The sequence below is a fragment of the Canis lupus genome, chromosome 2 (assembly GCF_011100685.1).
Source record: "Canis lupus familiaris isolate Mischka breed German Shepherd chromosome 2, alternate assembly UU_Cfam_GSD_1.0, whole genome shotgun sequence".
NCBI classification, from domain to species: Eukaryota; Metazoa; Chordata; class Mammalia; order Carnivora; family Canidae; genus Canis; species Canis lupus.
Window position 1 is genome coordinate 45,029,441 of NC_049223.1, and position 12,023 is coordinate 45,041,463.

Sequence of the window (12,023 nt, forward strand, 5' to 3'; positions counted from 1 at the left end):
GCTGCTTTACCTTGGGCGGGAGGGGGATGTGCTGATGACAGCAGAGACGGAAATTCCCAACACCCCAGGAAGACACAGAGCCCAAATTAATTAATTTAAATGAAATGAAGTAGGAAGGATTTTCTGCTCACTCAAGCCCATGGATTAATATTCAAAGCACATTAATATTAAAGCGTTCAGTTTGACACTGAGTCTTTGGAGACAGATGAGCAGCTGTAGGGAAAATGCCCAAATTCATATCAGAAAGCCAGGAAAGCAGGGGGGGGGCGGGTACTTTGAAACAAGGCTCTGTGGGCAAGCATGTCCCCACTGCTGGGGGAGCTCCCTGGAGGTCAGAAGTAGGTCCCTCTGCCTCCCTACCCCCAAAGGGTAATGTTTTGCTGTTTTAGGTTCAAAGCTAAGTAGCTGAGTAAATGTCTCCAGGTGAAAGCCCTAAAAGCAGATGAGCTCACAACACCCACAAATTGACCTCAGTCTGTTTGGGGCCACAAGTAGGGAAAGAAGGCAGTTGGTTGTTTGGGTTCCACAGTCTCACATTGGGACCACTGGTGCTGAAGGACCTGGGTTAAATCAAGAATTCCCTGAAGGCTTGAATCAGGCACCTTTTGGTTATAGTCACTGTCATTCTTCACTTTAGTGGGAGGAAATTAGTGGGGAGCTAAGCATATCATTCTATTTAGTTACCCTTACTCTATTAAGTTTTGGGGGTTATCTGAGGATTACATTTTTGCTGGAATTTTTACCCTCCTTATCACAAAAAAAATGGATTTTTACTTTTGTCAGGCTGAAAAAAAAATTTTGTGAGGAAGCGGCAAGCAGAGATTTTGGTTAGCAGGAAGATAAAAAACTCTAAACACTTTATTTAGCTGGGATCTTAGCAAGCTCAAAAACAACAACCAGAAATATTTTTATGGAACCAACTTAACAAATTCTCTAAGACCCCAAAATGTCTTATCGGATTGAATTACATCCAGTATCAGTTTGGTGGATATATTCAACAAATATTAAACACTTACTGTTCACAAGGCAGGTTTTGGGTGTAAACAGACCCATGGAGCTATGTTCTGGTGGGAGAGACAGACACTGGACAAATACGCAGGTATATATGTCAATCTGTAGTAAGCATTATAAAGGAAATTAAAACAGGGTAAGAGATGAAGAGGAACGGGGGAGGGTGGCTTTCCTTCCATTTCCCCTGAGCTCTCAAGCTCATTGGTACATCAGGACTTTCGCAAGTGGTTTCTCTTCTGGACCCCCTTCCTCTTCCTATCCACTCTTCCTTCTTGCCGGGGTACCTCTTGCTGCGCCTCAGCGCTCGGCCCCAAATCCCCCAAATCGTTTTAAGGAAGCCTTCTTTGGCCCTCCAGAAGAGATCAAGTTCGGGTTCCCAGAGGGGCTTCATTCATACTAAGTACTTAAATGTTGACACGCGTTGGAAGTGTTTGATGCCTGTGTCCCTTCCAGGGCATGAGCCCAGGAGAGCAGAAACTGTATCTTGTTCTCTGCTGAAATCTTAGGACCTTGTCATTGGTGGAGTAAGTACTGACCCAACAGAGAACTGTTGAATGTCTGAGTCACTCGGTACACCCAAACGCTTCATTAAGCAGAGGAGAGCTCTTCACAGCCCTGTTTAGAAAACACCGCTTGATCTTACGGGCCATCTGAAGTGTTTGGGCTTATTTTCCTATAGCAAGGTGAACCTATCTAATTTATTTGGTTTCATTTGATGACGAGTGTTGGTACTAACTTACGTCACTATCCTCCTGTCCTTTCACGTCATCCGTCTTCATCACTCTTGGAAACTTGTGCTCACTGACCTACAATTTGAAATGAATAATCTTTTGTTTGTAAAAGATTGAGTCATAAATAGGCAGAATCAACCCATGCTTTTATTTTCATTGCATATAAAAATTTCATATGAAGGTATTGATGTACAGTACTATCCCCATGGGCTGTAAGAGAGGCTAAGAAACCACTAAAAGAATCATCATTTGTAATGCTCACACACAATTTACCACTCTGAAAACGTATCCTAAGAAATAAAATTAAAAACAACTAAAATCAGGATGTTTTTCATAATTATAGTGTCCCCTTTGTACTGTTTAAAACAAAAGTAATCAAATTCCTTTGGGCCAGGGCTGCTAAAATCTACAGTTTGTGTCAAAAAAATAGAATAAAATAACAGGAGGCTCATTTTTCCTAGAAAAAGGATCTCTCGCGAAGTCAAGTGCTCTGAGGGCTGGGCAAGAGTGGGAGGCAGTTTCCATACCACCCACTGGGAACTTTACATAGCTTTTGGGAGTTGGCCATCATGCCAAGGTTAATTTTTAAAATTCTAAAGCCATAGTTTTGCGGAAACAGATCCTAGAAAATGATCAATCACTTCTGCATGAATTGGCATCATACAAAAAATGTGTTTTATCTATGGATTTACATACATTATGGAGATTTGGTTGATCTTAGTTGAAAAATTCCAAGGTTAAAAAAAATGACCTTTTCCTATTACATATTCTCTTAACCTGACAGAAAGCTGATGAGTAAATGACTAACGAACATGTGTGACGGGTGGCTCTAGCTTTAAATCAAGTTCATTTGCCTATGCGCTTAAGAGGCCAAAAAGACTTTGTTATCACTGGACAATATATTTTCCCAAGTAGTGTTTGAAAGTAAAAACAAAACAAAACAAAACAAAAAACCATCAGATGTAACTAACTGAAGTAGCTCCTGATCAATGGATGGAGAAAAAAAGTCAAATGTGCAGTGCTGCTTCATGGCAAGAAGTGCTTAAAAGCTTGTATCTCAGAAGGGTCTCAAAATCTTCTAGCTATGGTCAGAAATCCAATTGGTTCAAAGCTTGGATATAAAATGCCCAGCCCTAGTCCCCCCATTACCTTACTTTCATATGCAGCAAAACAGAAGAAAATATTGGTTAAAGTTAAGGCACAGCCCTGGGACCAAAGACCTGCAGCTATGTTTTTTAAATTTATATATCTTTATGTACTTTATAGTTTTCTTGAATCTTCCATAAACAAGCTCTAAGGTGACAAGACTATATTACAGGAGAAAAGAAAATGTACAAGGAATATGTATACACACCATTCATTCTCTCACCAAGAGTTTCCAAATATATCAACACCATCCCATCACGGGATGATGTTTTAATAAGAACTGATAATTTACAATTAACATTACAGTATGTACATTACAATAAATACATGGTTGTAAACAGACAAACAAGACTGTATTACAGGTAAGGTCATTTGGTGAGAAAAAAATGCATGGCACAAAAAATAAATAATGCATTCAAAAATTATCATAAAGCTTTCTGTAAAATCCATTTCATTCAAGTTTTTTTTCCTTGTCTGCAATTTGTTCTATCTACATTATTTTCTTGTGAATTTTAAGTGATGTTAAGAGAAAATAAAACAGCATTATTGTGTTTAGTAACTTGCAAGCTGAAATGTACTGGTTTTATGCAAACTTGGACATTTTTTCCCCATACAGTACCCAGATATTGCATTTTCTTATGGCATTTTAGGAAATGTAAAGCCACTTATACAAGGATGTTCTTTTTAAAGCCATGTATAATTCTGAAGCACACTTTGGCGAGAGAGAAGGAAAGAGAAAGAAGGGAGAGGATAAGCAGATTGTACAGTGCATTAGTCCCTGTCTCCTGGATATTATGTATGCCTTTTCTACAATTTGATTGTCCGTCGGTGAGTATCTTCACAACATGTGACCATTATAAACCAACAAATTGAAAAAAAAACAACAAACAAACCCCAAAACACCTCTCTGTTTTTCAATGCAGTTACAGATCCTTTCGGATCTGGATTTGTGATATATTGCTATTTTAATTTTTCTTCTATTATTAAGACTTTAGGCACTCTGTGGGGGGTAATACCAAGCATTAGTGAGAGGAGGGAATGACAGTATTTTGGATAAAGGAATAAACTCTAGATTGTTTGCCTTTTCTTCTAGACCTCCATCGAGGACAAACAAAATTAAAACAAACGAGTTTCCAAGTGTTCTTGTGAAACCACTTGGCTAAACATAGGACTTTATTTGAAAGACTACTGATCTTTTATTCAGGGAGGAGGGTGGAAATCTGATAATTAGTTTATTCTTGTTCGGCTTTAAGAACAGACCCGAGCTACATAATTTTTCTATCAAAGGTTCCCCTATGTATCTCGGGGTATTAGAATAGGGATGATCCTCAGCTTTGGGTCATTTCCCTGGCTGATGACTTAGTTATTCGCCCCCAGTAGGCATCTTGAGAAATCCCAAACATAAATGTTTTTCAGGGTTACAACTTTTCTTGACTTTTTATTTTCCATTTGGTCAGATATCTTTTTTTGGTCTCAATTTCAATTCTTGGATATCAATGTGAAAAATGAGAACTTCATAGAGAGAAGGTAAGTGCTTTATTAAGAGCTGAAATGGAAAGAGAGTACAAACTAAGTACCCCAGGATGCCAACTGGAGGTAAATACTGGGGAGCTATGTCAAAAATTATAACACAGTTCTTAAATGCAGCCAAGAATTATCTCTGTTACTTGGGTAGAATCTTCTTACCCAACCTAGTATTTCTGGGTGGCCTTATATTATTACCCGACCTCTGGTGCCATCGGCGTCAGCTTCTTTCCCTCTGTGCATTTCAAGTTCTCCTCTACAAGACATACTCATGGACCAATGATAATTGAGAAAGCAGTTTCTACACTACGTGGCTGTCCATTAAGGAAGAGTAGTTGCTACACTTAAAATCTCTTCTCAGTAATATTCCTCATTTAGTTCCTAATCCCATGGTGAAATCATGGAAACAAAAGAGCATTAGTTGTAGTGGTGTTTGTTAATATATTCTGCTAATATTGTTAAAATTCACCTAGCTAGCTGTTAACTTTTCTCTGTAAATCAAAGAGTAAAAGTTAGTCATATATATGGTCTCGTGGTTGAAATGAATGGTGACTCTAGCCTGACTACCCGCTTCTTTGCATCAGTCAGAATGGTGGTGATATATTTGATAAGACCACATCTAGTGAACATGGACAGAGGTTCAAACACACACTAAAGAATAAAGCAGCACAAGGGGAAAAGGCTTTTCTTAATACAATTGACTGTGAAAACAATAAAAATGAGCATAAAATGTGTGGGTTATTACAAAGACATGCACTTGTGAAATGAGGGTCTACTGACACAGCAAAAAGTTATCAGAAGACACTAAGTAGGAAAATATCTAAAAAAGACTGACCATTTTAGCTACTGGGTATTTATATATCTCTTACTTGCTTCAGACAACACCAACTGATGATCGTTTATGAGGCTTAAGACACATTAGACAGGATGCACATCAAAGTATTACAGAACAAATATTCACTCTGTACATCGTGAAAAAAAATGTCAGTGAGAGCAACTCTGCTTATCTGAAAAGATTGAAATGAAAGTAAATGAAGACCTACAAAAAAGGGTTTCCTGCAACATAAAGTTGGGTTTCGTTTTAAAATATGGAAGTCATTGGTATATAAAACCATGAATCACTACAAATTAGTTAATTGCTGTGAACTATAAGGTGCAAGTAAAATTCATAAATCAGATTTATCCAGTGTAGCACAGATTTGTACTGAAAACTTGCAAGTTACTCCTTAGAAAAAAATAACCAGTGGCAGATGAAGTTTTGAACATAGTTTTTTTAAATATAATACCTCAATACATTTAATAATAAAAGTAAGCTCTACAAAAAATCTGTTTTACATATCATACAAAATGTAGAGGTCAGTGCAGCTCATTGGACCGCACTGTTCAGTCACGTATCAGGAAGACTTGAAATTAGAAAATTATGCAGTTGCTGTGGCTCATCTTATCTTCCTCCTAGTAACAGATCTGTGCTGTGTCCTGTTCCTGACACATTCGTTGCTTCATCTGAGTTTGCTCTGTCTGTGTAATGCTTTCTTTCTGCTGAAAATATTGCAAACAAATTAAAAGTAAAGAAACCCCAAACCATATCAATGTTTGGGCTGCCCGATGAGCCACACTCCCTTGAAAACATTTTGGAGTTGATTTTTCTCTGCTTTGTCAGCTCTTACCAAGATGAAATCTTGTTAAAATGCTGTTCGTGAAGATGTTCCCCTTGCTCTGATGACATGGAGGTGAAAAAACTGGTTACAATATTCCTGAGCGCCAGACTGAGTAGTCAAGGTCAGTTTTGTTCAACAAACATCCTGGCAGATGACAGTGAGGTGTGACCATGGTTGTGGCATGTGACATGCACTTTGGAAACAATTTTTCTACTTAAATTAAAAAAAAAAAGAAAAGAAAAAAATTAAAAAGAAAAGGTGTGCCCTTCTTTGCACCGTTACGTGTCAGGAGAATGGTCTTCTATTACGCAGGCTTCGGGCTGGCTGTTTTCTTCTTCCCCTACTGTCTCCTCTTCCACTTGCTCATCAAGGGGGATCTCGGTAGACTCCGAGTCTTGAGTACAGAGGGTCTTGGAGTCACTGCAGCTAGTGTCTTCTTCAACCTGACTTCCACTGTCCTTTTCGGTGTCGGACTCGCCGTCCTCCTCTAAAGTTAGCTCAAATTGGAACTTCTCGGTTTGACCCTGCCTGCCTTCCTCCTGCTCATCTGGTGCCGGCGAGGGGCTCTGAGGAATTGTGCTCTGGTACCATTCACGATTGTCCTCCAAAGTGTCCAGAATGTCCTGGGCGTCAGGGTGCACGAGGTCTGCCCAAGTCTCCCAGAGAGGATGAACAATATAGTCTATGAAGCCCACCTGGTTTAAACAAAACAAAACAATTCCGATTTGAGTGTAAGACTTGGGACCGAGAAACAATGAAAAAGGTGAACTAGATCCTGCAAACGTACTTGATGGTGACAATTTATATCCATAAATATATATAATTTACATTAAAATACAAAATACAGAACATAGCCCACAAACACTGAGCAGAAGACTTCTAGCCTGAGTTTGGTATAATAGCCACTATTTGAGGCAACAAACCATATAAAAGTGTTGTCACTAGCTGGTGAAAATTAGCAAGAGCTCTTAGTTCAAGAGTATGTTTATGATGTAAAAAATACCTCTTTGTTTACACAGTTGGGCTTGGGCATTCAATCTGGACTTTATTTTAGAATGGCCAATTTATAAGTGAATCCAAGGTAACTGAAATCAGAACCAGGTACTCCATGCCTTCATATCACTGAATTCACTTATGAGTTCAGATGGCCCAACTTCTCTCTGGATGTATATACTATAGGAATATAGACGTAATGGATGAATATAGTGTCATGAGAAATGAATATATGACCGTATGAATAAAAATCAGAAGAATGACAGTTCCTTGGCTCATAAACACGAATGTGAAATTGAGCCTCTCAAAAACAAAGTCATTTGAAAGACCCAGTGAGATACTGCATGATGTGTATATGAAGTGATCAAATGTTCAGGCTGGAGTCTTGTTCGCTCTGCAAACTTTATGCTTAATGCGTCACCTGTGATTTTTCCACAGATGCATTGTGCTTGTCACACATAGGACTTATCTCCATGCCCCGCTCCCTCTCTCGGTCTCCTTGGCGGAAGAACTCCTCCATTATGCGGTCAGTCCACTGGCGATACAGCTGGAGAGGCTTTGTGGGGTTGCTCAGGTCTGCACAGTGCACCATATTCTGAAGGACCTATTAAAATAGACCAATGCTTTATTCAGCTGCTTCTTCTTCCCCCCTCCTTTTTTTTTTTTTTTTTTTTACTAGAAATTCACAGTGGGTGACTGTGACACTTAAAAATACATGTAGTGTAAGATTCCTTCCCAACAGCTCAACTATGATGTGTCTGTGTATGGTTCACACTTGTATTAATAGCCCCAGATAATGTCACTTCCACTGTACCTACATATCATGAGAAACTGTTTATGTGTGCCCATGGCTGATTAAATTCAAGCTGCTTAAGTATTGGCTTTGTGAGACATTGAGGGTTTTTTTTAAATGCATATGCAAATGAAAAGACAAAGAGATTTTTACTTGGTTAATTCTCACGACTAAGAATTTGGTTAAAAAATTCTGCTTATAATTACTAACATTATAAGCTGGAAGAAAGGAAACAAATCTTATCAAAGTTATACACAGACATATGTGTACACAAACACAGAACAAATTCAAATGATGCTTTACCTGAATCCTATCAGAATAATTATCCAGAAGAAGAACTCCAGAACTTGTCACTTTCTTAGTTTCAACCATAGTCTTCAAATCAGCCAGTAGATTCATGTGTTTTGACATGTCTGTTGCAAGAACCTTAAAAGAGTATTTCCGTAAATAACAAAGTCCAGGAGAAAGTCAGAATTTGCACATGAAAATGTTAACCCAAAACATGAATGAAATGGACGAACACTAAGGCATCTAATAACAGTAGTGAATGGAATTCTGTACTGCTCCTTCAGTCCGTCTCCTGTGCTTTGCTGTAGATTTTCTTGAAGCCCAGAGAAACATGTGCAATATACAGAAGGTCAGCAACCAGCAAACACTTGAAAAACGGGGACGATATCCCCACAGATAAGAAATCAGGCACATGTTCTGAAGTTTTTTTCCAGTCCTTAGACTAGAAAGTGGTACCTGGATTATGACCAAGTACTTCAACATTGCTCACAGAATACTTGAGAAACAGAATATTCTGGTTAATTTTCTGATCCAAGACAGATGATTTCTGCCTTTGTATGTACAAAGCTTAACAGTAAGTTTTTGATAACCAGAGGTTTGACTGTATCTTGTAACCACTGGGAATAATATGCATAAAGGAAGTCATGGGTGTTTGTTAACAGCACTGTCTATTGACATAAACTTATTTTCCATTTTTGCTAGTGGAAAAAAATCCATTTGAACTAACTGCTTCTGTTAGTATTTCTCCCTGCCTGCCACCAGCCTGGAGAAATTCAGGTAATAAAACTAGAATGATGGTGGCAAGCTGTCACTATTCTTAACTCCAAACTGCTAGAAGGAGACAACCTATTACAGAACCTCACTGCCAGCAGCATGGGCAGCATCTTGAATGGAAGGGGCAACGTTAAGTTCTGAAACATGAGGTTCTCTTCCTGATACTCATCTCATTCTTAATCTTTAAAAAACCACTTGCACCACAACTCTCTTTCTTGCTTTATCAGCTACTTACGATGTCAATGACCATCTTCCTTAATGATTGTCTTTGCTTTTTGGTCAAATTCTGGAAAATATCACAGTTTTCTTCCTGAAGCAACTTAAAGCCCACGGCCAAATGATGGTTTTCCAAGACAGAAGAATCATTGTACATCAAGGCAAGTTCAGAGTCTTGAAAGAAAGGAGACAGAAGATAAGCAAAGCCATTTTTTCCTGAGTTTATGTCATTCTTCATATTCTGAGATACCTTGGTTTTAAGAGGAAATGCCCCCTCGACATCTCTGTTCACCTTACCATTACATGACACGACCCAGGAGGGAATACACTAGCTGCTGAATCTTGGGAGTGAATTCTAATGCTACTGACATGCAACAAGTCATTTCACTTCTGGACCTCAGCTGCCTCTTTTCTAAAGTGGAAGAAGAATTGGGCCAGATGTTCTTGAATGTCCCCTTTATATCTGCCACAGGTAGCTCCACAGGCAGTAGAACATGACATCATTTTTAACATCTGTAACATGTCAACAGCATAAGGTGGACCTCCTTCCCAACATTTTATAGAATATAAGGATGTGATTTAGGATTATACTCAAGAATAGTTTGGAACAAATGAACAAAGTTAGATTTGTTCACGCTGCTCTTGCTCATTTTCTTCCATAGCATAGCTTTGGAAGTTGAAGTTTTACTCATTTTTTCATGTTCTTTACAAGTATCACGGCAGTCACTATATACAGATATATTGTTCTTCCCACCTGTACACTCATGACTTCAAGTAGGTGTTCAGCTGCCTACATAACTCCATGGTGAAGATTCTGTTGCTCCCTATGACTGTCCCAGACCTCTGTATTTTAGGCAGTAAGATCCTGCCTCTTTCCTGCTTCCTGTAAACAGGAGATCCAACTCTATAAGGTAGTCATTAAAAAAAAAATTGGTGCTTTATTCTTTATCCACTTAGGTCACTATAAAAACCCAAAGCACATATATTTGACTAATGCATGGGAAATATACATTCATTTTCAAGAAAGTATTATCCAATGCTACTCAATGACTATTTTAAAGGAACTAGGACGGAGAAGAAAGGTTCAAGTCTTAGTTCTACTGTGAAATCCTGTGAATTTACCAGTAGTATAGAAATAGGAATTTACACATCTAAATATTTGCTCTCAAACTACAAGAACAGAGTGGTCTAGAGTACTAAGGAGTGAGTACAGGTATTTACAGCCTCTTTGGGGAGGATAAAACAGTGGTGTTCATTTATTCATTCAGAAAGTATTTGGTCAAGTCTGACTTTTGGTCTCTGAAGGCTTCTAACTGTGAACATTTATCTATAGATGGTTAAACATACAGAAATAAAAATAACACTACATCTTAGGATCTTAGCATCTGGTATTATTGTTTCTATAGTAGAATCTTATTAAATACATATTGGAAGGCAAATGTCTTCTCACAGGTCAAAAAATGCCCAGTTAAACTCTAGGGTTTTTGTAAGGCCATAAATCTGCATATAGACAGGGGGCCTTAATACATGAACTGACTCAGGCTTACAAAAACACAGACTGGTTTATATACCTCATGAAGAAAGAAGAAAGCAAATAAGGCTGTGGAGCCTGCAGAAAAACAAGGTGAGGAGTTGCTACTTCAAGGAGGAGGGTGATCTGTGGCACGGATACTATAACAGAGTCTCAATTCTTTTTTTTTTTTTTTTTTTTAAGCTTTTATTCATTCATGAGAGAGACACAGAGAGAGGCAGACATAGGCAGAGGGAGAAGCAGGCTCCCTGCAGGGAACCTGATGCAGGACTCCATCCCAGGACCTAGGGATCACACTCTGAGCCAAAGGCAGACGCTCAACCACTGAGCCACCCAGGTGCCCCCAAAGAATCTCAATTCTCATCAATGGAAGGATGCCCCTGCACACACAGGGTGGTCTGAGAGCCCTGAGCATGCCTCCCTTGGGAAGCTGTTGGCTCCTGACATTTACTAAGAATCCAGACTGGCCAGAAAGGTGATGAAAAGATTGCTTATGAGTGGGTCTCCTTTGCCTCTCTTAGTTTTGGGGCTGTTAACAGGAAGATGGTGAAGAACACTGATTTTTAAATGAACACATGGTAGCATTTAAGCAATTGAATATCAAGGTAGTCACTGAACTTTCTACTCTTCTTTGGGGCTGAAGGCATGTGGACACAAAACTACGGGAGGTAAGATTCTGCATTTCCGGGAAATTTTTCTCCAAATCTGCTACCGCAGCACTTCTACTGAGTCCTTGAGGGTACAGAAATCATCAGAAAGTTGCCTTCATACTCTGTTCTAAGGTACAGTAGCACAGAGGTGGAGAGAGGGTGTGGGGTGAGAAAGAGTTTATAGAACATTTCTGTTGAAACCTGTTCGTCTTCAAGGCCCAGTATAAGTCACTGCTTGCATGAAGCCCTTCATGATTACCACAGGCAGAAGTGCTCACTTTCTGCTGCAAAGTCCTTTATACTCTGTACCACTGATTTGGTACTGATCACATTCCACCTGATTTGTCATGGTCTCTGTATACGTCCTTAACAATCTCTTCCAAAGATCTCCCAACCCACTGAGAGACTTAAGACCACCCTATTATAAAATGAAAAGTTATTCACGTAATGTGCATGGTTGTCTGGTTTCTCCTTGAAATGGGAAAGGGAAGTGGTAGTTGTACTATCTAGTTGCCAAGGACAAAGATTAAAACGGGCTCACTGCCTCAATCCATTATCTCCCTATGCCAATAACCTGCCTTACTTTTCTCCACCAAACTAGTCCCAGCTGATACTCATGTGTTACAGTCTATTCTCTTCCAGCATAATGCAAGCTCTTCAGAGCCAGGCCATTATCTTGCTCACCCATATATTCCTAATGCCTAGAAC

The 12,023-nt window shown here is 39.1% G+C and overlaps 1 protein-coding gene across 25 annotated transcripts in view; it reads right to left on the reverse strand.

Annotated features, from left to right (window-relative positions):
- Window positions 1-1,867: 1,867 nt before the first annotated feature.
- Window positions 1,868-12,023, reverse strand: part of PDE4D (phosphodiesterase 4D) — a 1,400,346-nt gene continuing 1,390,190 nt past the window's right edge. For all 25 annotated transcript variants that reach the window (XM_038530654.1, XM_038530652.1, XM_038530653.1 and 22 more), the window contains 4 exons: window positions 9,154-9,308; window positions 8,160-8,282; window positions 7,485-7,667; window positions 1,868-6,765 (listed from right to left, as the gene is read on the reverse strand). In XM_038530654.1, coding sequence (XP_038386582.1) covers window positions 6,349-6,765; window positions 7,485-7,667; window positions 8,160-8,282; window positions 9,154-9,308 — 878 coding nt within the window. In that variant the 3' untranslated portion in view covers window positions 1,868-6,348. The remainder of the gene's footprint in view (window positions 6,766-7,484; window positions 7,668-8,159; window positions 8,283-9,153; window positions 9,309-12,023) is intronic.